Raw genomic sequence first — 24,360 nt, forward strand, 5'->3', positions numbered from 1 at the left:
GGTAGGCATGATTAACTCCATTTTACAAAAGAGAAAACGGAGGCCCAGAAGGGTAACATGCTATCGGCCCACATCTCTTGCATGCAGTTTATTCTCAGTACTTTACCTGAATTATCTCATTTAATCTCCATAACAACCAAGGGAGTAGGTAGTAGTAGTATTCCCATGTTGTAGAGAGGAAACTGAGGCACAGAGAGATGAGGTAACTAGCCCAATGTTTCACACCTCGCATGGAGCTTTTATTTGAACTTGGGTCTGTCTGATAACAAAGCCCTCACACTTGATCCTGCCCTGCCACTCATGCTTTCACGAGCGCTTGTTTTTCTCAGTACTCTCCATTAGCTTTACGCCCTTTGCAATAGGGTCTAATTTTGCTTCTTTTTTTTTTTTTTTTTTTTTTTTTGAGACAGAGTCTCACTCTGTCGCCCAGGCTGGAGTGCAGTGGAATGATTTTGGCTCACTGGAACCTCCGCCTCCGGGGTTCAAGCAATTCTCCTGTCTCAGCCTTCCGAGTAGCTGGGACTACAGGTGCATGCCACCATGCCCAGCTAATTTTTGTATTTTTAGTAGAGACGGAGTTTTGTCATGTTGGCCAGGCTGGTCTCAAACTCCTGACCTCAAGTGATCCACCTGCCTCGGCCTCCCAAGGCATGAGCCACCACACCCGGGCTATTTTTGCTTCTTTTAATGTCCCTCTTGTGCCTGGTCCTGTGCCTATACATCAGGCTCTTTGGATATGTGGGCTACCCAATAAATAAGGACTCCAGTGCACTTTGTGTGTGACCAGGACCTAGGAAGGTTGAGTGGATGGGACTCCTGTTCTTTTCTCTGTAATGCAGGAACTGCAGTCTGGATTTGGAGTTGTGCCTGTGCATAGATAAAATGCTCCAAATGGCACAAGCCTCTTGGTATTTGGATGCCAGAGTTAGCGAAAACTGACAGCTGACTTCCAAGAAGTCTTATCTACATTTCTCTCTCTTTCTCTCCCTGCCTGGATGGACTAGTCACTGACTCTTTTCTCTTCACAGGTGTATAAGCTCCTTTATGCTTCCCGTCTGGCGGATTACGGCCTCGTGTCCCAGGCCTTGCATTACTGCGAAGCCATTGGTGCGGCTGTCTTGAGCCAGGGAGAGAGCAGTCATCCTGTGCTATTAGTGGAACTCATCAAGGTGAGCCTCTCAAAGGGTTCTGTGCAGTTGTTTTATCTTCACTATTCAGAGAAAGCCATCGTAGAGCGGCTTAGACTCTACATTTCATCTTCTTTGAACATGCCGTAAAATTGGAACCCACGGCCATCTTTGACCACGTTTGCATGCCCAGATGCGATAAGCAGAGGCCCAACACTACACAAAGAAGGATCTTCTCTGGGCGGGCGGTGGTGGGATTGGAGACTGGAAACCATGTGTGTGTTACTCGAGAAATTCATTCTTGCATCTGCTTTTCTGGTACAGTAAAACTACATGCTACGGTGAACCATTCTAATTATAAAAGCTGGGCTTAGAAAATATATTTTAGTGATTAAAAGAGTAAATGATTCTTATTAAAATGCTTTTAAATGCATGGAATATTTTGTCACATGTGAGATACATTTAAAATAGAAAACAAAAACATATCAACCTTTAGTTCCTAGGAAAGAAAACAACAATCAAGCAAATAGTTGTTTCAATTAATTGAAGAAAAATCCATTAGCTAGAGAGTAAAAAAGCAGCCTACCCTTAAATTTTTGCTTTGCCTTAGATGAGGCCCAAGTGCTGGCTTCTTTAACCTATAAAATTTGTGGTGGTGAGTCTCCCCATACCCTGAAGTTTCTGCCAACAGGTTGATGGTTGCAAGGAGCTCAGGGATCCCTAATGAATTATTAGAAAAGTTTTGGTAACTAAAACTTGTTTATAGAATAAATCCTTGAAATACAAAGTAACATTAGCATCACCTGAGAGCTGGTTAAAAGTGCAGACTCTTAGGCCCTGCCCAGACATATGGAATCAGAATTAGCATTTTAACAAGTTTACAATTAGAATTTTAACAAAATTCCTATGTGTACCCTAAGTTTGAGAAACACTGTTACAGAGTAGACAGCTTTGCAGAGAAATGAAGCTGAGTAACTGTTTCTCCTCATATTTTATTTAGAATCTAACACCCAAGATGGGTTGTTTATTTATGTTGCAATTTTGGGAAGATATCTGCTGAATTTGCTGTTTTTCGATTATTTTTTATAATGTAATTTACAAGTGAGTTAAGGCTCTCTTTCTCCTTTTTCCTTGTTTTCTCTTCCCCATTGTCTTTCCATTTCTCTTCCCTCTCTCTCCTCTCCTCTCTCTTACTTTCTGCCCCTAACCCATCTGGAAACCTGGCACAGCTAGCAGAGAAACTGAAGCTGTCAGATCCTCTGGTTTTAGAAAGACGCAGTGGAGACAGGGACCTGGAGCCAGATTGGCTAGTGCAACTTCGGAGGCAGCTGGAGGTGAGTGGGGTTGGAGCCAGGGCATTGGGGGGATTGGCCTTTGTTTCCCTCTTCCCACCCCTAGACATGGAACAGGTAGGCACGGACATTAGCAAGTCCCTGGTCCCCATGCCTCGCCCTGGTCTCTGCCATCACCCATGAGGCACAGTTGGTGTCTGCGCAAGGGGTGGGACTCAGCTTCCCTGCCACTGCTTGTCCCCTGTGTGGAAGCGTTTTCCTATGCTCACATGTGACACGGTGGGGCGCTCTTCCCAGTCACTCTTGCCATCCTTCCCTGAGGCCCCGGAGAATATGTTTCATGACCATCAAAGCTTCCCCATCTCCGCTAGGAACAATGGATCACAGTGGACCGGTGTCACTTTCATGTAATGTGGGGCAATTGCTTAAAAGACTTCTGGGCCTTTTCCTTTTTGTTCTGACAATTGCAAAAGCTGCTGGTTGTAATTGGAACAGTAATTGGAACAGGGCCTCCTCCATTTTCTTTTTCCCATTCTGCTCCGAAGAAAAGACAGGGTGGATTTTTTAAAGCACACACAGCCTCTACCCCTTCTATCTGCTGCACGTGCTGAGGCCTACAGTTTAGTGCTTTCCATGTGCTCCTTCCTTCAGGGGAGGGTGGATGACTCTGATCTCCAGCCATCTCTGCCTGCTCTGGCCAGAGCTGGGAGCCCTGTCCACATGACCCCCTAGCCCCCTAAGCATACAAGCATTTCCCTTACCTTGTCATTCCCACTGGAAGTTTCTTTTTGGCTTAAGTTTTGAATCACTTTGTTTCTCTGTTCTTGTTTTTCCTTTGTGCTGCTTAAAAGGAATTTTACTTTATTTTAAATAGCAAAAGGTAGCAGGAGACATTGGGGATCCTCATCCTACTCGCTCAGATATTTCGGGAGCCAGAGGAACAACAACAGGTACCCAAAATGATGAACTGAGCATATACATAGCTGACGCTCAGGGTCTGATTCTACGAAAGTAATTTACGAAAACACTCGCCCTTTGCTTCCCAGGGTGCCTGCCTTGCCTGTGTAAGTCCGCCCCGTTGTCCAGGTGCCTCCTCCACCCAGCTCCTGCCAGCCTCACACATCCCTAACACTTCTAAGTTCCCTCAGTCTGAGAGCTTCTGCTTCACGATTCAGGTTTTTAAATATCTGAGTGTTTTTGTGTTGCACTGTATTGTTAGCCAATTCTTTCTCCTATGTTAATAACTTCTCTCCAGCCGGATACATTTCTTAAGTCCAGAGATTGTGGTTCATCTGTATCTTATGTGAGTGCTGGGGATGTCAGAAGTCCTTAAGAGTTTTGAGCTAGCGATTGCCAGATGATTGTGGAATAAGTATGTTTCAATATTTTCATGGCATCTCTACTCTTCCCTTGGGATGCTTCCCAATGGTGTGTTGGCAGGCACCATATCCCTGGTTAACTCCGTACCCTTTCCCCAAGTTCCCCCTGCAGTAGGGCCGGGAAAGGGCCCCCGTCTCTTCCAGCCCTGTGTCCTTCCTCAGGCATGAGCAAAGGGAAGGGTGGGCAGGGCAGGCCTTGGCTTCTGTTTCTCACTGTGTAGCAGGATCTGTAAAGGTGGGGGCTGGGTGCCTGTGGATGGTGCTTCCCCACAGCCCTGCCTCCTGATGCCCTGGTGCCCAGTGGAGCAGGCGGGTTGGCCACCCATGCCAGTCCTGTGACCAATCATGTTATAGGTCCACACCTTAGTTTATGTTACTAGTCAGGTCTTTTCCAGGGCAAATGTACTCTGATTCTTTAAGAACAAAGCCATGATTTCTGTGGTCTGATCTGGGTTTTAGCTGGAAGCTTTCTAAGTTTTAAATACCCATGTCCATTAGGAAGTCCTTAAAGAAGAAATAATTTATCAAAAAATAAAAAGGTGTGGAGTTAGATAGGATGGTAATTTCAGCCCTCCCAACCTACTGACTAGAGGTTCAGAGATCATACAAGGCAGTGTTAATTTAAAAAAAAAGTCATACAATGTGTACATTTGGAAAGGAGACTTTATTTCTTACAAAGGGTTCCATCCTGCAAGGTGGCCATCCCACAGGCTGGGAAGTATAGCCAGGCACTTTGAGGGAAGGAGAGGTAAGACAAGAATTTAAGTTGAATGGGTTGATCAAACATACATATTTAACAGGTTATAGGAGGAGCTGTGACTATTCACGAAGGAGGTCCTCACACATGGATAATGAACTAATATGCATGTAACACATGACCCATGTTCACCTTGGGGTGGAGACTTATCCTTTAAGTGTATTACAGTTAGGCCCTATGCGTCAAAAGGTCTTTTTCGGGACACAGAAGCACTCAAGTGGGGAGCCTCTGTAAACTGGCCAGACCCAGTTCATGGTTGGTGGTCTTCTTATCTGGAGAAGTTACTGAAATCAGTCTTGTCCAATCAAAGCTGTGTTTATGGCTGATGGAACGGAGGCTCATTTAGTCAGCATTTGTGAACAGAATGAGTTGTAATTGTTCTAACATTGCTCATCTCGAGGCCAGTGCTTGTTGAACTGCTAAAGAAAAAAACCTTGTGGCCATGAGAACACAGTTTTTTCTTAAGGTGTAGGGGTGCGGGACTTAACCGTTGCCTGGCAGGGCTTTAGGTTCTGTGTATAATTTGGTATCTTATGGCCACCAAGAGTCTTTTCTGTTAGTCTTAAGATCTCTGTTTTAACATTAATTCTGGTCAGTTGTGTCTAAACTGCAAAAGAGAGGGGGTATAATGAGGGAGTGTCTCACCTCCCATCCCGTCATGGCTGGGAACTCAGTTTTTAAGGTTTTTCTGGGGTCCCCTTTGCCAAAAGGGGGTCTGTTAAGTCAATGGAGGAGCTTAGGATTTTATTTTTAGGGTACACTAGTGAAGGAAACAATTCTGTAAACAGCAATGAGGATGTTACAATCACTCTGTGTTTTACTTGTCATCACGTTACTGGAAGCCACATTAGACAGCTCGTCCTTGTGACTGCTTTCCAAAGACGACATGAGCAGGAATGTTTCTGGTGTGATCAGTATGCAAATGCCGCATTTCAGGTCTGACTTCTTTACGTTTGTTCTATGTCCTTAGAAAACACTTTCTACCAGGACTTTTCTGGATGTCAAGGCTACTCTGAAGCCCCTGGGTACCGCTCAGCTCTGTGGCTGACACCTGAGCAGACCTGCCTGCTCCAGCCCAGCCCACAGCAGCCCTTCCCCCTCCAGCCTGGCTCCTACCCAGCAGGAGGGGGTGCAGGGCAGACAGGGACACCGAGGCCTTTTTACTCAGTTCCTGAGACCCACCTACCAGGGACTGGCAGCAGTGTGACAGTGACAGAGGCCCCTGGAGGAACAGTCTGGGAGGAAACGCTGCAGACACACCTGGGCCCTGGTAAGACCTGGCAGCTAGGGTGGCCACATTGAGTGTAGGGTCTGGGTGGGGAGGAAGCAGGAAAGGGAGGTGCTGGGACCAGTCAGAGGAGGTAGGGTTGAAGCTGGGAAAGACACAGATGCGTAGGTATGTGCCTGTTATGGAGGGCCTGCTAGTTTTCAGCCACTGTATTGGTGCTTTGCATACATCTGAAGGAGATTGCTACCTTCCAGCCCAGTCCATCTCTCCACTGGGTACAGCAGGGCAATTGGAGCCACTCCTGCCATCCAAATGATTACATAGTTTCTAGGAGAGAGATTACAGGGTGGAGAAATAGAGGCCAAGTTCTCTTTCTCCAATCTTCCTGCACTCAAGAACTTACTAGCAGGGTCTCCAGCAGAAACCCATGTTTCTGTCTTGGTCCCGAGTTTCTTCAGGCCCTTCAGACCTTCGACAACAAGGGCTAAGTATGGGTGAGCAATGCTGAGTGATGCCAGGGAGATGCTGGAAGCCACCTAGAATGATTAGCTCTTAGACCTTCCAGGATTAGGTCCTGTCCAAGATGGAGGCTCAGATGGAGAGGAACGTGGTGGAGGATCCCTGTGACCTAGCTTGATGTTGCTCTGATTTCCAAGATTCCTGAAGAGTGGCTTTGGAAGTAGAGGATGAGTTGAACAGCATGTCCTGGGGTGGCTGGGATTGAGATGAGCTACGTGAGCATTCTTTGTATTTGCTGTGATTGGCTTGGGCTTATGGGCTCCGAGCTTCTGCTGCAGTTAAGAAAGCTGATTGTGTCCCAGTTACCCTTCTTCAGGATAGATGGGAAAAGCACAATTTCCAATTGCTATTTCCATTTCTGTTTGTGACGCAGGAGAGAACACAGTGTCTCAAGAAACTTCCCAGCCTCCTGATGGCCAAGAGGTCATTTCCAAACCACAGGTGAGAGCGCACAGCATGAAAGATGCCACTGCCCACTCAAATGCTTCTGGTTTTTACCAGTTGCCTTGGTTTCTCGGCCAATGCAAGCTCCTCCTCAGTGTTGCAGCAGCTTTCTCTTCCACATCTCGCCTTGCCTCTTCCTATTCCAACTCCTGGGAGCTGAGCGGGAGGCTGTGTTCTTGTTTACACTCAGCCCCACAAACCTGTGTCCGTGGGGAGAGAGGGAGCAACTAAGCTGATTCGTTTTGGCCTCTCAGATCTCTGTTACCTCTGACATCTTCTCAGTGCTGCACAAAACGCTTGCCCTACCCTGTCCTGTCATGGAAGACTGCTGATATTTCCTTGTTTTAATTTTTACCTGGCTTTATTTCAAAGAAAGCTCTGTGGTAGCTGTGACCGTGCCTGCCTGTCTTTTCTCTTCAGTTAGGCTGTAAGGTCCTGGAGGTGACCATGTCTGGTGAATCATTCTATCTAGCTCTGATTGGACACACCCCTGCCCTCAGCAATGGGCAGCGTTGGTCCCAAACCTAAGGCGTTCTTCAGCTTCTCCTGGTTGGAGGGTTACATCCTATAACTTTTTAAAGTAGAAAAACAGGGGTACAGGTCTTAAGAAACTTTTCTGTTTTTCTGTTTTTTTTTTTTCCTGACTGAAGTGGTACATTATTGTTATAGAAAAATCTAATAGTGAAGTATCATATAAAGAATCAAATATCACTCAATCCAACAGTCAAAATATTTTTCTTTTTTTATACTATTTTTCTATATATGCACACGTATACTCACATATATGTATATCTGTATATACATTATACACATATACATATTTTTAAATGGCTAAGAACATATGTATGCAAAGCTTTATTTCCTATCTGTTACTTAACACTATATAATGAGATTTTTCTGTCATTCATAAATATGAGTTTTTAATACTGGCATGACAAAATTGATTTTGTGAAAGTAGCGCTATTCATTCATTTATTCGAAATATTCACTGAGTTCCTACAATGTGCCAGGCCCTGTCACAGGGGCTGGGGAGGCATCAGCACGTCAGACCAAGCCTAACCTCAGGTGCTCAAGTCTAGCGGAAGTGACTAAAAATAGACAACTAAACGCACCAGGCATCTCACTTCAGAGGGGTGGCCAAGGAAGGTGTCTCTGAGGAGGCCTTTAAGTGGAGATCAGGGTGGAGCGTGGAAATGAGCCAGGTGAATATCTGGGGGAAAGCTGTTCGAGGCAGAGAAACAGCAGGACTGGAGGCCCTGCAGTGGCTCCCTTGGTGTAGTTAAGGGAGAGCAAGGGAGCCACTGTGCCCTGAGAGTGGGGAGCAGTAGGGAGGAGGGCTGAGAAACAAGGCTGGAGGGCAGCAGAGGTAAGCTTACGGGGCCTCCACCACCATGGTAAGGAGCTCGCATTCTGGTTGATCATTCCCATGTTGTCATTAATCATTGTGAGTGTTGCGTCCTTTCCCCTCCCTCCCTCCATTCCTCCTTCCTTTTCTCACTCATATATAACACACAGTGCTGGGCATCCTAGTATATAAGCCCTTGTCTATGTCTTGAATCATTCACTTAGGAGAAATTCCTAGAAGGAAAGCCAGACAGCCTACTTTTAACCTTTGCTGTGCCATTTACGAGCTGTGTGACCTAATACAGGTTGCCTGACTTTTCTATGCCTTAGTTTTCTCATATATAAAATGAGATAATAATAGCACCTAGCTCACAGGACTATTGTAAGGATTAAATGAATCACTACATATAAAGCCCTTAGAACAGTGCCCGGCACAAAGTCAACACTATATTCATTTGAATAAAAAATAAAGTTTTTTTCTTTATTTTCCCAAAGTATTTCTGAAGGTTTGTATCAATTGTGCTTTATTGAGAATAAAAAATGTAAATATTACAGAAAAGGGCAATATGTCGTATGACTCCACCTATGTGAGATACATAGAATAGGCAAATTCAGAGACATAAAGTGGAATGGCAGTGACCAGGGCCTGGGGGAAGGGGAGATGGGGAGTTAGGTAATGGGGGTGATGAAAAAGTTCTGGAGACGGCTAGTGGTGATGGTTGTACGACAATGTGTGTATACTTACTGCCACTGAATTGTACATTTAAAAATAGTTAAAATGGCAAGCTTTATGCTGTATCTATCTTACCACAATAAAAAAAAAGTTAATGTAAAGGGATGTGGGTGTATTTTACCCCCCTCTGGTGCATATGTTCACAGTTGATCTTGAGCAAGTCTGTTAGGAAATGAGCTCTAAGATGAGTTACGTTTGGTGGTTGCTACATTCTCTGTTTTTTTGGGGGGGGCTTGTGGGCCCCTGTGGGGTGTTTTCTGGCCCTCTTCATCTCCAGCAGTAGCAGTCCATACCCCCTACTCCAGGCCTTGGCATAGTTCTGAAAACTGTCTGTTTCTGGAGAGGTGGCACACCAGACAAAGGTCTGTAGGATTAGGGATAACATGGGCTTGGGCTCTGACCTTATCCTGCGACCTTCAGTGAGTCATTTTTCATGGCTGAGCCTTCCTTCCTCTTCAGTACAATATGATCCTGAGACACAATCCAACTGCCTTCTGAGCAGGTCAGGTGAGGGAGTATGTGCAAATGTGTTTGGTAACCTGTCAAGTGCCATGCAAATGTGAGTTCTTTCTTTAATTCCAGACACCACTGGCTGCTAGAGCACGAAGTATTTCTGAGAGTTCCACCAATTCAGCCAAGGAGGATGAGAAGGAGTCCTTTGACGAGGCTGATAAAAACTCTTCCCGAAATACTGCCCGGAGAGGCAAGCTCGGAGATGGGAAGGAGCACACAAAGGTGGAGGGACTTGTTCTTCTCTCTCCTGCCTTCCTTCCCCTGCCATTCCCTTCCTTGAGGGTGGTGCAGACTTGGAAGTCTGGGCTCTGACGCTCACATGGAGGCAGGTTAACCTCATAGTCGGGGAAGAAGACGACCTGCAGGTCATAAAATGTCCTCTTCCCCTTCCAGAGCTCAGGTTTTGGCTGGTTCAGCTGGTTTCGATCGAAGCCCACCAAGAACACATCCCCCTCTGGAGACGAGGACTCCTCAGACAGCCCTGACTCTGAGGTAGGCTCTGTGGGAGGGGGAGGATGCCCCTCTCTGTGGGCCTTTCAGAGGAAGCTGCCTCAGCACCTAGGAGCTCTCAAAGCTGTCACCTGAGTCTACCCCAGGCCACATGAGACAGAGGTTTTGTGATGGGAGATGGTGGGAAATGAATGGCTCCTGTGAGGGCAAAGGCAGATTAAAAAATCTTTAAAAAGTTAGGATGAAGAAATGTAACTTTAGAGGGTCAGCAGTAGGGAGCTAGTGTGGATTGTTGAGCAGAAGAGTGGGATGAGGAGAGGGGGTTTTGGGAAGTGCCCAGCAGCAGTTTGCAGCAAGGCCGCCATCGTGAGTGTGGGAACACAAGTTGGCGGGCATCAATTTGTTAACTGCCAATGTTGCCAATGCTGCCTTTCTTTCTCCACAACGCAGGAGACCCCCAGAGCATCTTCTCCCCACCAGGCTGGCCTGGGCCTCTCACTGACACCTTCCCCTGAGTCCCCACCTCTGCCGGCTGTTAGTGCCTTCTCCAGGGGCACAGGTACCGTCACCTCACATCCTCTGGGCCATGGGTGGTCCCCTCAGCACTCCCAAGGGTGGGGGTGCCTTCTGGGAGTGGGGACCCCCAGTCCTGAGCAGAGGAAACAGCTCTGACTCGTTGCTTTCCAGGTGGGGGTGAAGGCCGAGGATCCGCATCCAGCGGGGGAGCAGCTGCGGGTGCTGGGGTTGGAGGCTTGTCTGGACCTGAGGTAAGCAGCCCCCCTGGGCTGGAGCCTCGGACCCCAGCAGATGCCTGTGTGTGAGGACTGAACCTTCAGTGTGGGCAGTGCTGACTCCTGGGGAACCTGAAGAGTGCTTCTCTGCTGTGTTAGTTTGCTCAGGCTGTCATAACAAAGTACCACAGAACGGAGGCTCAGACCACAGAAACTGAATTTCTCACAGTTCTCCAGGCTGAAAGCTGAGGTCCAGGTTTCAGCAGGGTTGTGTCTTTTGAGACCTCTTTCCTTGGCTTGTGCCCGGCCATCTTCTTTCCACGTCTTCACACGGCCTTTCCTCTGAGCGTGTCTGTGTTCAGATTTCTTCCTCTTATAGGGACATCAGTCATACTGGAATGGGCTACCAATATGACCTCCATTTATGTTAATTGCCTCTTTAAAGACCCCATCTCCAAATGTTGTATTTTTATGTTTCTCCAAACATATGTTTTCTGAGGTACTGGGGGTTAGGGCTTCAACATTTGATTTTTTTTTTTTCTGGGAACACAGTTCAACCTATAACAGCTTCCTCGGGGGAAGCCTGGGGGCTTGCCTTTTTCCCTGTCCCAGGAGGAGGTGGAGTTCACTGGAGACCTTAGCCAGGGCTGTGATAAATTCTTGATGAGTTGTCCACATCAGTGTGGATTTCATATCTATTGCTAGGAAAACATTTTTATTTCTTTAAGTCTGGTTAGATAACTCTTGTAGAATTTTAGGCCTTTTGAAGGCTATATTACTTTTTATGATGGTATCAATATAATTTATTGAGGCTTTTTCTTCTTGTCAGTATTGCCACTCCAGACCCAGGGGTTGGTTGTGTCCACTTGAACCATGTTTGCTTGCTTGAGATTCCCTGAGTTCTGTTAAGAAACCCTTCTGATATGGTTCTCTTTGAAAACATTTCAGTAGCTTTTGGGGCACAAGTAGTTTTTGGTTAATAGATGAATTATATAGTGGTGAATTCTGACATTTTATTGCACCCACCAGCCAAGTAGTGTTGGCATGGATGTGGGTTGTACCTAATGTGTAGTTTTTTTTATCCCTGACCCTCCTCCCACCCTTCCTTTTCTGAATCACTAAAGTCCATTATGTCACTCTGTGTGTCTTCCATACTCGTAGCTCCCCACTTATAAGTGAGAACATATGGTTTTCGGTTTTCCACTCCTGTGTACTTCACTTAGAATAATGGCCTCTGGCTCCATCCAAGTTGCTGCAAAAGACATTATTTTGTTCATTTTAATGGCTGAACGTATTCCATCGTATATGTATACTGCATTTTCTTTATGTACTCATTAGTCGATGGGCACTTAGGTTGGTTCCACATTTTGCAATTGTGAATTGTGCTGCTATAAACATACTTGTGCAAGTGTATTTTTCAAGTAATGACTTCTTTTCTTTTGGGCTGATACCCAGTAGTGGGATTGCTGGATCGAATGGTAGTTCTACTTCTAGCTCTTTAAGGAATCTTCCATACTGTTTTTCATAGAGGTTGTACTAATTTACGTTCCCACCAGCAGTGTATAAGTGTCCCCTTTTGCCAACATCTATTATTTTTTGACATTTTACTTATGCTCATTTTTGCAGAAGTAAGATGGTATCTCATTGTGGCTTTAATTTGCATTTCCCTGATGATTATTGATGTTGAACATTTTTTTCATTTGTTTATTGGCCATTTCTTCTTTTGAGAAATGCCTATTCATGTCCTTTGGAGAGTCCATAAGGAACTTAAAGAAATCACTGAGAAAAAAACAAATAGCGGGGAGGAGCCAAGATGGCCGAATAGGAACAGCTCAAGTCTACAGCTCCCAGCCTGAGCGACGCAGAAGACGGGTGATTTCTGCATTTCCATCTGAGGTACCGGGTTCATCTCATTAGGGAGTGCCAGACAGTGGGCGCAGGACAGTGGGTGCAGCGCACCATGTGCAAGCCAAAGCAGGGCAAGGCATTGCCTCACTCGGGAAGCGCAAGGGGTCAGGGAGTTCCCTTTCCTAGTCAAAGAAAGGGGTGACAGATGGCACCTGGAAAATCGGGTCACTCCCACCCCAATACTGTGCTTTTCCCATGGGCTTAAAAAAACTGCGCACCAGGAGATTATATCCCGCACCTGGCTCGGAGGGTCCTACGCCCACGGAGTCTTGCTGATTCCTAGCACAGCAGTCTGAGATCAAACTGCAAGGCGGCAGCAAGGCTGGGGGAGGGGCGCCCGCCATTGCCCAGGCTCGCTTAGGTAAACAAAGCAGCCAGGATGCTTGAACTGGGTGGAGCCCATCACAGCTCAAGGAGGCCTGCCTGCCGCTGTAGGCTCCACCTCTGGGGACAGGGCACAGACAAACAAAAAGACAGCAGTAACCTCTGCAGACTTAAATGTCCTTGTCTGACAGCTTTGAAGAGAGCAGTGGTTATCCCAGCATGCAGCTGGAGATCTGAGAACGGGCAGACTGCCTCCTCAAGTGAGTCCCTGACCCCTGACCCCCGAGCAGCCTAACTGGGAGGCACCCCCCAGTAGAGGCAGACTGACACCTCACACGGCCGGGTACTCCTCTGAGACAAAAATTCCAGAGGAAGGATCAGACAGCAGCATTCGCGGTTCACGAAAATCCGCTGTTCTGCAGCCACTGCTGCTGGTACCCAGGCAAACAGGGTCTGGAGTGGACCTCTAGCAAACTCCAACAGACCTGCAGCTGAGGGTCCTGTCTGTTAGAAGGAAAACTAACAAACAGAAAGGACATCCACACCAAAAACCCATCTGTACATCACCATCATCAAAGACCAAAAGTAGATAAAACCACAAACATGGGGAAAAAACAGAGCAGAAAAACTGGAAACTCTAAAAAGCCGAGCGCCTCTCCTCCTCCAAAGGAACGCAGCTCTTCACCAGCAACGGAACAAAGCTGGACGGAGAATGACTTTGACGAGTTGAGGGAAGAAGGCTTCAGACAATCAAACTACTCTGAGCTACAGGAGGAAATTCAAACCAAAGGCAAAGAAGTTGAAAACTTTGAAAAAAATTTAGACGAATGTATAACTAGAATAACCAATACAGAGAAGTGCTTAAAGGAGCTGATGGAGCTGAAAGCCAAGGCTCGAGAACTATGTGAAGAATGCAGAAGCCTCAGGAGCTGATGCGATCAACTGGAAGAAAGGGTATCAGTGATGGAAGATGAAATGAATGAAATGAAGCGAGAAGGGAAGTTTAGAGAAAAAAGGATAAAAAGAAACGAACAAAGCCTCCAAGAAATATGCGACTATGTGAAAAGACTAAATCTACATCTGATTGGTGTACCTGAAAGTGATGGGGAGAATGGAACCAAGTTGGAATACACTCTGCAGGATATTATCCAGGAGAACTTCCCCAATCTAGCAAGGCAGGCCAACATTCAGATTCAGGAAATACAGAGAACGCCACAAAGATACTCCTTGAGAAGAGCACCTCCAAGACACATAATTGTCAGATTCACCAAAGTTGAAATGAAGGAAAAAATGTTAAGGGCAGCCAGAGAGAAAGGTCGGGTTACCCACAAAGGGAAGCCCATCAGACTAACAGCGGATCTCTTGGCAGAAACTCTACAAGCCAGAAGAGAGTGGAGGCCAATATTCAACATTCTTAAAGAAAAGATTTTCAACCCAGAATTTCATATCCGCCAAACTAAGCTTCATAAGTGAAGGAGAAATGAAATACTTTAGAGACAAGCAAATGCTGAGAGATTTTGTCACCACCACGCCTGCCTTAAAAGAGCTCCTGAAGGAAGCACTAAACATGGAAAGGAACAACAGGTACCAGGCACTGCAAAATCATGCCAAATTGTAAAGACCATTGAGGCTAGGAAGAAACTGCATCAACCAATGAGCAAAATAACCAGCTAACATCATAATGACAGGATCAAATTCACACATAACAATATTAACTTTAAATGTAAATGGACTAAATGCTCCAGTTAAAAGACACAGACTGGCAAATTGGATTAAGAGTCAAGACCCATCAGTGTGCTGTATTCAGGAAACCCATCTCACGTGCAGAGACACCCAAAGGCTCAAAATAAAAGGATGGAGGAAGATCTACCAAGCAAATGGAAAACAAAAAAAGGCAGGGGTTGCAATCCTAGTCTCGGATAAAACAGACTTTAAACCAACAAAGATCAAAAGAGACAAAGAAGGCCATTACATAATGGTAAAGGGATCAATTCAACAAGAAGAGCTAACTATCCTAAATATATATGCACCCAATACAGGAGCACCCAGATTCATAAAGCAAGTCCTGAGTGACCTACAAAGAGACTTAGACTCCCACACAATAATAATGGGAGACTTTAACACCCCACTGTCAACATTAGACACATCAACGAGACAGAAAGTTAACAAGGATACCCAGGAATTGAACTCAGCTCTGCACCAAGCAGACCTAATAGACATCTACAGAACTCTCCACCCCAAATCAACAGAATATACATTTTTTTCAGCACCACACCACAAATATTCCAAAATTGAGCACATAGTTGGAAGTAAAGCTCTCCTCAGCAAATGTAAAAGAACAGAAACTATAACAAACTGTCTCTCAGACCACAGTGCAATCAAACTAGAACTCAGGATTAAGAAACTCACTCAAAATCGCTCAGCTACATTGAAACTGAACAACCTGCTCCTGAATGACTACTGGGTACATAACGAAATGAAGGCAGAAATAAAGATGTTCTTTGAAACCAACGAGAACAAAGACACAACATACCAGAATCTCTGGGACACATTCAAAGCAGTGTATAGAGGGAAATTTATAGCACTAGATGCCCACAAGAGAAAGCAGGAAAGATCCAAAATTGACACCCTAACATCACAATTAAAAGAACTAGAAAAGCAAGAGCAAACACATTCAAAAGCTAGCAGAAGGCAAGAAATAACTAAAATCAGAGCAGAACTGAAGGAAATAGAGACACATAAAAACCTTCAAAAAATAAATGAATCCAGGAGCTGGTTTTTTGAAAGGATCAACAAAATTGATAGACCGCTAGCAAGATTAATAAAGAAGAAAAGAGAGAAGAATCAAATAGATGCAATAAAAAATGATAAAGGGGATATCACCACCGATCCCACAGAAATACAAACTACCATCAGAGAATACTACAAACACCTCTACGCAAATAAACTAGAAAATCTAGCAGAAATGGATAAATTCCGTGACACATACACCCTCCCAAGACTAAACCAGGAAGAAGTTGACTCTCTGAATAGACCAATAACAGGCTCTGAAATTGTGGCAATAATCAATAGCTTACCAACCAAAAAGAGTCCAGGACCAGATGGATTCACAGCTGAATTCTACCAGAGGTACAAGGAGGAACTGGTACCATTCCTTCTGAAACTATTCCAATCAATAGAAAAAGAGGGAATCCTCCCTAACTCATTTTATGAGGCCAGCATCATCCTGATACGAAAGCCGAGCAGAGACACAACCAAAAAAAGAGAATTTTAGACCAATATCCTTGATGAACATTGATGCAAAAATCCTGAATAAAATACTGGCAAACCGAATCCAGCAGCACATCAAAAAGCTTATCCACCATGATCAAGTGGGCTTCATCCCTGGGATGCAAGGCTGGTTCAATATATGCAAATCAATAAATGTAATCCAGCATATAAACAGAACCAAAGACAAAAACCACATGATTATCTCAATAGATGCAGAAAAGGCCTTTGACAAAATTCAACAACCCTTCATGCTAAAAACTCTCAATAAATTAGGTATTGATGGGACATATCTCAAAATAATAAGAGCTATTTATGACAAACCCACAGCCAATATCATACTGAATGGGCAAAAACTGGAAGCATTCCCTTTGAAAACTGGCACAAGACAGGGATGCCCTCTCTCACCACTCCTATTCAACATAGTGTTAGAAGTTCTGGCCAGGGCAATCAGGCAGGAGAAGGAAATAAAGGGTATTCAATTAGGAAAAGAGGAACTCAAATTGTCCATGTTTGCAGATGACATGATTGTATATCTAGAAAACCCCATCGTCTCAGCCCAAAATCTCCTTAAGCTGATAAGCAACTTCAGCAAAGTCTCAGGATAGAAAATCAATGTACAAAAATCACAAGCATTCTTATACACCAATAACAGACAAACAGAGAGCCAAATCATGAGTGAACTCCCATTCACAACTGCTTCAAAGAGAATCAAACACCTAGGAATCCAACTTACAAGGGACGTGAAGGACCTCTTCAGGAGAACTATAAACCACTGCTCAATGAAATAAAAGAGGATACAAACAAATCAAGAACATTCCATGCTCATGGATAGGAAGAATCAATATCATGAAAATGGCCATACTGCCCAAGGTAATTTATAGATTCAATGCCGTCCCCATCAAGCTACCAATGACTTTCTTCACAGAGTTGGAAAAAACTACTTTCAAGTTCATATGGAACCAAAAAAGAGCCCACATCACCAAGTCAATCCTAAGCCAAAAGAACAAAGCTGGAGGCATCACGCTACCTGACTTCAAACTATACTACAAGGCTACAGTAACCAAAACAGCATGGTACTGGTACCAAAACAGAGATACAGATCAATGGAACAGAACAGAGCCCTCAGAAATAATGCCGCATATCTACAACTATCTGATCTTTGACAAACCTGAGAAAAGCAAGCAATGGAGAAAGGATTCCCTATTTAATAAATGGTGCTGGGAAAACTGGCTAGCCATATGTAGAAAGCTGAAACTGGATCCCTTCCTTACACCTTATACAAAAATCAATTCAAGATGGATTAAAGACTTACATGCTAGACCTAAAACCATAAAAACCCTAGAAGAAAACCTAGGCATTACCATTCAGGACATAGGCATGGGCAAGGACTTCATGTCTAAAACACCAAAAGCAATGGCAACAAAAGCCAAAATTGACAAATATGATCTAATTAAACTAAAGAGCTTCTGCACAGCAAAAGAAACTACCATCAGAGTGAACAGGCAACTTACAAAATGGGAGAAAATTTTCACAACCTACTCATCTGAGAACGGGCTAACATCCAGAATCTACAATGAACTCAAACAAATTTACAAGAAAAAAACAAACAACCCCATCAAAAAGTGGGCAAAGGACATGAACAGACACTTCTCAAAAGAAGACATTTATGCAGCCAAAAAACACATGAAAAAATGCTCACCATCACTGGCCATCAGAGAAATGCAAATCAAAACCACAATGAGATACCTTGTCATACCAGTTAGAATGGCAATCATTAAAAAGTCAGGAAACAACAGGTACTGGAGAGGATGTGGAGAAATAGGAACACTTTTACACTGTTGGTGGGACTGTAAACTAGTTCAACCCTTGTGGAAGTCAGTGTGGCGATTCCTCAGGGATGTAGAACTAGAAATACCATTGGACCCAGCCATCCCATTACTGGGTATACACCCAAAGGACTATAAATCATGCTGCTATAAAGAGACATGCACACGTATGTTTATTGCAGCACTATTCACAATAGCAAAGACTTGGAACCAACCCAAATGTCCAACAAGGATAGACTGGATTAAGAAAATGTGGCACATATACACCATGGAATACTATGCAGCCATAAAAAATGATGAGTTCATGTCCTTTGTAGGGACATGGATGAAATTGGAAATCATCATTCTCAGTAAACTATCACAAGAACAAAAAAACCAAACACCGCATGTTCTCACTCATAGGTGGGAATTGAACAATGAGAACACATGGACACAGGAAGGGGAACATCACACTCTGGGGACTGTTGTGGGGTGGGGGGAGGGGGGAGGTATAGCTTTAGGAGATATACCTAATGCTAAATGATGAGTTAATGGGTGCAGCACACCAGCATGGCACATGTATACATATGTAACTAACCTGCACATTGTGCACATGTACCCTAAAACTTAAAGTATCATAATAATAATAATAATAATAATAATAATAAACAAAAACAAAAAAAACTCTAGTTAAAAAAGAAAAAAACAAATAATCCTGATATGCTTCTTGAAGGCCTCAACATTCTGGAATCTGGGAAGCAGGCACTGATGGAATTTTCCATGCTTTTCCATCACAGAGTGTTTCCTTTGAGCTCTGCTCCAACCCTGGTGTTCTTCTTCCTCCACCTGCCTTAAAAGGGGCTGTTCCTCTTTACAACCCATCTCAGGTGCCTCAGGTAAGGAAGCCCTCAGCGGGAGGGGCTGGCCAGGAACACAGGTTTTGGATTAAGGAGACCTAGGTTTGTCATCCCAGTTTACCATTTATGATATGTGAGTTCTTGAGCAATTATTTAACCTCTCCAGGTCTCAATTTCTGCATCTGTAAAGTGGGGTTAGTAGTAGCTAGCTCAGAGATATGTATATGAAGGGCCTGGAACCCAGAAAATGGTCAATAAATGTAGATACTATTAATATGATGTTTAAATTTTAATAGCTCTTGAGATGTGGGAGACACAGTCGGTGTTGGTATCAGTAGTGTGGGTGCCGTGTCACTCTTTCCTGGGGATGAAGGGATCATTGGAAACTTTGAGAGAAGCTAAGTTCCCTGTTCCTCAGCAACCTGGGTAGACTTAGCTCTGCTAATGTCTCATTTGGCCTCCTCTCTTTATAAAAATCAAATTTCTTTTACCATAGTTAGGTGAAGGGTTGGGTGGAGGTATGCAATTAGAACACAACCTTGGGAAATGTTCTACACAGAGGCTCAGGGTGCGCTAGCTCCATCCGTCCAATCAACCCTGGGCAGAGTCATGTTTGGGGGTGTACTCCGTGTAATATTTGTTCTTCTTTTCCAGCTGCCCATGGCCACTAGCCTGAATCGGCCAAATCGCCTAGCTCAGCGTCGCTATCCCACCCAGCCATGCTGAGAATAAACACACATCCCAGGCTCATCTTCCAGGACTGAAACTTTTCTTGCTCTCTTTTTCTCAATCTCCCGGCCCCTCTCTACCATATTGGGACCCTCAAGAGGTTTGTGCTAGCCCGATGCCTCCACCGGGCACTTAGAAGGCAAGAGGACAGGATCTCTCAAGACACAGCACAATTCAGTCTCTTAAGATTAGCTTCAGAATGATGGAAATTATTTCATCAGGTGGAAAATCTGGGTCTAATAGCAGACTGCACATGAGCAGAGTGACATGGTGGTGGCACTTATGGTGGTGGCTTGAGAGCCTTGGGGAAATTAGGGCCCTAACAGCTAGAATCAAAGATGATACCGCAGGGCCCTGTAGCAGGAAATGGGAAGCAGGGGGAGGGGCAGGGGCTCAGAACAATATTCTAGACCAACTTTGACTACTTCCTGTCTTAGTAATAGACCAATACATGGCTCTACTTAGCAAAGTTTTTATACTGAAACTTGATTGTTGCTGCCCTTTATAATTTCCTCTTCCATGATATTTCAGCAGTTTCCCTCTTGGTCCTAGTTTTGCGCACATTTTTTTGAATGTGGTTCAGATTAATTATATTTCTCTCACTTTCTTAGCTGGTCCTATTTTTTCACATTCTGGCATGTGGCTATCAAGTTAGATTGCTGTAGGCATCATATTGTCATGGTAACTACTGAACCTAATGATGCAGATGGATGGCACATCAGTATAATAAATGATGGAAAACGGTTCCTAAAAATTCATCCCTTTCATAAAAGGGGAAGAATGAGTGCCTGATATTGTTAATACCTCCCTTTCTACCTCAGGCCTTTGCAAATTGATGTTCAGAGGGTCACTGGAGTGAGAGGGAGGAGGGGGGCGTCTTGGAAATTTCCATTTCTCTTTTCAAACTCAAAATAGGAATGACTCTTGCTGTTTGTCAGATTTGCTGAAAATTGCTCCTCACAAAGAACATTTTTTTTGTACATGTAATTGTAAATACAGGTTTAGTACGTTAATGTTCTATAGTTCTGATGTTGATAATAATTAAACCCAGATAATTTTATAGCAAATGCTTCTCTCTGGCTGATTTTTACAGAGGAAGAAATTACATTGGTGGTCTCTTCCCTGAAGTCTTTCTAATAATGGTTTTATTGTGTGATCAAGTGTGAATAGCTGGAAAGAGCCCTTTGTTAATGAGGAATCTAGGGACAGATCCTCTTAACTTCTAAGTCTACTCTAATGTTATTATTTTTCCAATTAAAAAAATATGAACAAAAAGCTCCTCTGATGCAAGTCAGTCACTTTACTAACTGAACTAAATGTTGTGTATTTTGTTCCATAAAAAGTTGTTTTTAACCTCTTAATTAGAAAATGTGTGCATAAATGTTTTGCACCTGGAAGGCCCTCAGCAAATGCTCTTCCCCTTTTTTCCTTAAAAGGCTGCTGCTCCTTCAATTTGGTATGCTGACATCCAGTGGTGGTGCTGTGGCATTAGTGTGTGAGTTTCACAGGAGCCACACTGCCTAGTCTTGCATCCTGGCTCATCCGTAGCCCACCCTGTAACTTTGGGCAAGGTTACCTCACTGTCTTGTATTTCAGTTTTCTCATCTATAAAATTAAGATGATAATTATCATAGTACTTGCCTTATAGGGACATGGCAAAAATTAATTGAGTTAGGCCCTTAGAAATGGGCCTGGTATATGCTAGGTACAGTTGGCCCTTGAACAAAATGAGTTTGAACTGTGTGGGTCCACTTATACTTGGATTTTATTCTGCCTCTGCCTGTCCAAGACAGTAAGACCAACCCCTCTTCTTCCTCCTCTGCAGCCTACTGAATGTGAAGACTATGAGGATGAAGACCTTTATGATGATCCCCTTTCATTTAATGAAGAGTCAATATATTTTCTCTTTCTTATGATTTTCTTAATCATGTTTTTTTCTCTAGCTTACTTTAAGAATACAGTATATAATACATATAACATATATAATATGTGTTAATTGTTTGTGTTATCAGTAAGGCTTCTAGTCAACAGTGGGCTATCAGCAGTTGAGTTTTTGGGGAGTCAAAAATCATATGTGGATTTTTGACTTTGCAGGGCTCAGTGCCCATCATGTCCGCATTGTTCAAAGCTCAACTGTACTTTATTATAGTGTCTTTTATTGTTAATTTGCAATCTAATAAGATCTTGACTGTTTTTTTTGGGCCTACCAGATCTGACTATAGATTTTTTTGTTCTTGATACCTGTATAGGACAGGAATGATGACTAAAACATACTTCTCAATATGTATCATTGCCAACTCAGTTTCTCTTCCTGCATCCCTTCTGACACCAACATTAGGCCATGAGGCTTTGTGCCCATGGGAACAATGGCACAGGGGAGGTCCTGTCCAAGAAATAAAGCACTTTAGGGGAGGAGAGTGCAGACCAAAGAGGAAGGCACAGACGTCGGATGCCTGTGTCCTCACGTCCTCCTCCTGTTAAGAGAATTCATGGAATACCAGTGGCTACTGTCATGCTCAACAAAGCAAGCACTGAGTTTAGTTACCTCCCAGGCCAAAGGAATACAGAGCAATGAATATACTTTCTGAAGAGGAAGAGTCAGGGGTTTCTGTGCACTAGGAAGGGAGGAGGTTCTTGGTGTTTACAGTAATTCATAATTGAAAGGTTTTACTCTGGCAAAGTCAGAATGTGTCTATTAATCTGTGTATGCTTGGTTAAAACAAGCCGAGTTGCTCGTTGGTTAGGAGTGTTAGGTCCAGTAAGGGTCTGAGGAACTGGGGTCACTCCCAGTTCTTAGTTGCCCATCTGTGTTCTTTGGGTAGTGGTGGTGGTGTTGCTAAAGGTCATGGTTATTTTACAACTTCAATTGGTTAAAATCTGTTGTAGTGAAACAAAGCAAGTGCAGCTGTCAGAAGAAAATATTGTTTTCTCCTTTGATAAGGTGGAGGCTTGGGAAGGAGGCTTGGGAAATAGAGCAGGTTGTGACAGATATACACTGCTACGAAAGGGAACACACTGGGCTAGTGGCCCTATCCTCTAGCTCCCCTGGTAATCTTGGGAAGGGAAGCTGCAAGACTTGAGGAGAAGCCGGCTTTGGCTTGGCAGTGTGTCCAATGTGTCTGGGGAGCCATAGCAGCTTGGCTTTGGGGATCTGAGGCAGAGCTCCGAGCTCCCCGAAGCTTGCTGTAGTGTAGACTCTAGCAGGGAATAATTGCATAATGACCCCAAAGGCCAGATGGGACAAGTAGTATCCCAAAAGGCAAAAGGTCAGGAATGGGCCAGACCAGCTACCAGCAATGAATAGGTCACACTGTGAAGGTCATAGCCCTCTTTTCCATCGCCATGAGCTGTTTGGGGAGAGAGAATGAACAGAATTCTCTTTCTCTCTCAAAAAATGAATTATCAAAAGACATGGTATGAAAGGGAAGAGCCTGAGATAATATTAATTGGCAAGTTTGTTTTTTCACCTGCTTCTCAACAGGATCCAAGCTTGGAGGAAGAATAGATCAGTCATAGGAAATAAGCCACACTTTCCTTGAAAAGCTGAGTAGTAGTGTGCAAATTTATGATTCTGCTATATACATATAATTCAATATTTATATGAAAACATTTAAACTTAATGTTCTATAATTTGAAAGTGAACAAACCACTAAATTCCATTTCAGGGTCTTTATCACATGTTACCATTCCAGCCCTCTGTCTAATCCCCTCATGTGGCTATAGAGCTGTAAATGAGCTGTGAGTCCTCAGTGACCTGTGTGTCCTCTCTGTTCAGCCCTCTCCCAGGCTTCAGGTTGCTCAGGATCAAAGCCTCTGCTAGCTTTGTTTTCCCCTAGAAAGTCTCTTTACTTTTGGTCTCTTCCTCTGAGTAACTAAGAAGAGGAGCAAGAGACTGCATCTACTTCTTCACTAAAATCAGATTTTCTACCCAAGAGGGAATGTGCAAAACCCTCTTTCTGCTTGGAAAGAATAATAGGTGTGTAATTTGGGTCTCTCCAATCACATGAGTTTCTCTCTCACTTTTCCCCCCAGAGAGTGGAATGGAAGTGACTTTTTCTCTCTTCTATTTGCTGTCTTAAGCTGGAAATTGCATGAAGCATGATCTGCAAGCAACAGAATGTTAGGTACTTAACTGAGGTTGTCCCTAAATGTGGCCTCAACAACGGCCTGTTTTCATTTCGTTAATTGGCCATACTTATACCAGGCATCATTCATTCAGGTCCATTAGAAATGGTTTCTTAATGAGATTTAAAGTTATTCTGAAAAAGGATTAACAGCATATGAAAATGTTTTCTTTACAATCGCACTAGGTAGAGGAATCTTCCCATACTTTCTTCCTTTTTGTGTATTCCTGTTTCCAGATAATCAGGGTCAACAGCAGTTTAACTCAAACTCAACTGACCTTTGCAAACTGCTTGTTATTTTACTGTGAGATGTTTTCCTGGCCCTTACCTATCTTAGAGAGAGCCAGTTAACCTACCCAATTTTTAAAGAATTCTTAATAGAGCAGGATTCCATGGCTTCCTTTGAGGTTTCAGCCCGTGGTTCCTTAAACATTAGGAAGCTATTTCTAATACTTCGTACTCCAATCACTCATGGGGCTCTTTAAGACTCTTAGCTGGTCCTCAGCAGAGATGGAAAACAGCTGCTCCCCACCACCTGTGCCTGGGAACTCGTCCACATTTTGGAAGGCCGTTGAATCATGCCTCAGCTTATGAAATGAAGTCTTACAAAATGGGGTTTTAGGAGATTAAACCAGATAAATGCCTGGAGTCTTTTGGTAGCTACAGTGGTCCATCCTGAATTTCAATAATAATAGTGTAACATTTATTGAGTATTTTGTGTCAGACACATGCATTCCATGTATGTATACTTTCTATGCAGTATATAGTATTGTGATTTCAACATATATTAGGAATAAAAAACTGAATAGAGAGGTGAGGTAACTTG

At 43.8% G+C, this 24,360-nt stretch overlaps 1 protein-coding gene across 3 annotated transcripts in view; it reads left to right on the plus strand.

Moving 5' to 3' along the window:
* The window catches only part of SEC16B (SEC16 homolog B, endoplasmic reticulum export factor), a 109,981-nt gene extending 89,296 nt beyond the window's left edge, over positions 1 to 20,685 (plus strand). For 2 of the 3 annotated variants that reach the window (XM_054524783.2, XM_063726358.1), the window contains 11 exons: positions 1,029 to 1,169; positions 2,357 to 2,461; positions 3,294 to 3,369; positions 5,526 to 5,825; positions 6,676 to 6,743; positions 9,406 to 9,558; positions 9,730 to 9,828; positions 10,237 to 10,345; positions 10,474 to 10,553; positions 18,622 to 18,720; positions 19,336 to 20,685. In XM_054524783.2, the coding sequence (XP_054380758.1) occupies positions 1,029 to 1,169; positions 2,357 to 2,461; positions 3,294 to 3,369; positions 5,526 to 5,825; positions 6,676 to 6,743; positions 9,406 to 9,558; positions 9,730 to 9,828; positions 10,237 to 10,345; positions 10,474 to 10,553; positions 18,622 to 18,720; positions 19,336 to 19,407 (1,302 nt within the window). In that variant the 3' untranslated portion in view covers positions 19,408 to 20,685. Of the gene's footprint in view, positions 1 to 1,028; positions 1,170 to 2,356; positions 2,462 to 3,293; positions 3,370 to 5,525; positions 5,826 to 6,675; positions 6,744 to 9,405; positions 9,559 to 9,729; positions 9,829 to 10,236; positions 10,346 to 10,473; positions 10,554 to 18,557; positions 18,721 to 19,335 lie in introns of those variants that run through there. The other variant, XM_063726359.1, reaches the window with a different exon arrangement.
* The last annotated feature ends 3,675 nt before the right edge of the window (positions 20,686 to 24,360 follow it).

This window comes from Pongo abelii, chromosome 1 (assembly GCF_028885655.2).
Source record: "Pongo abelii isolate AG06213 chromosome 1, NHGRI_mPonAbe1-v2.0_pri, whole genome shotgun sequence".
Lineage (NCBI taxonomy): Eukaryota > Metazoa > Chordata > Mammalia > Primates > Hominidae > Pongo > Pongo abelii.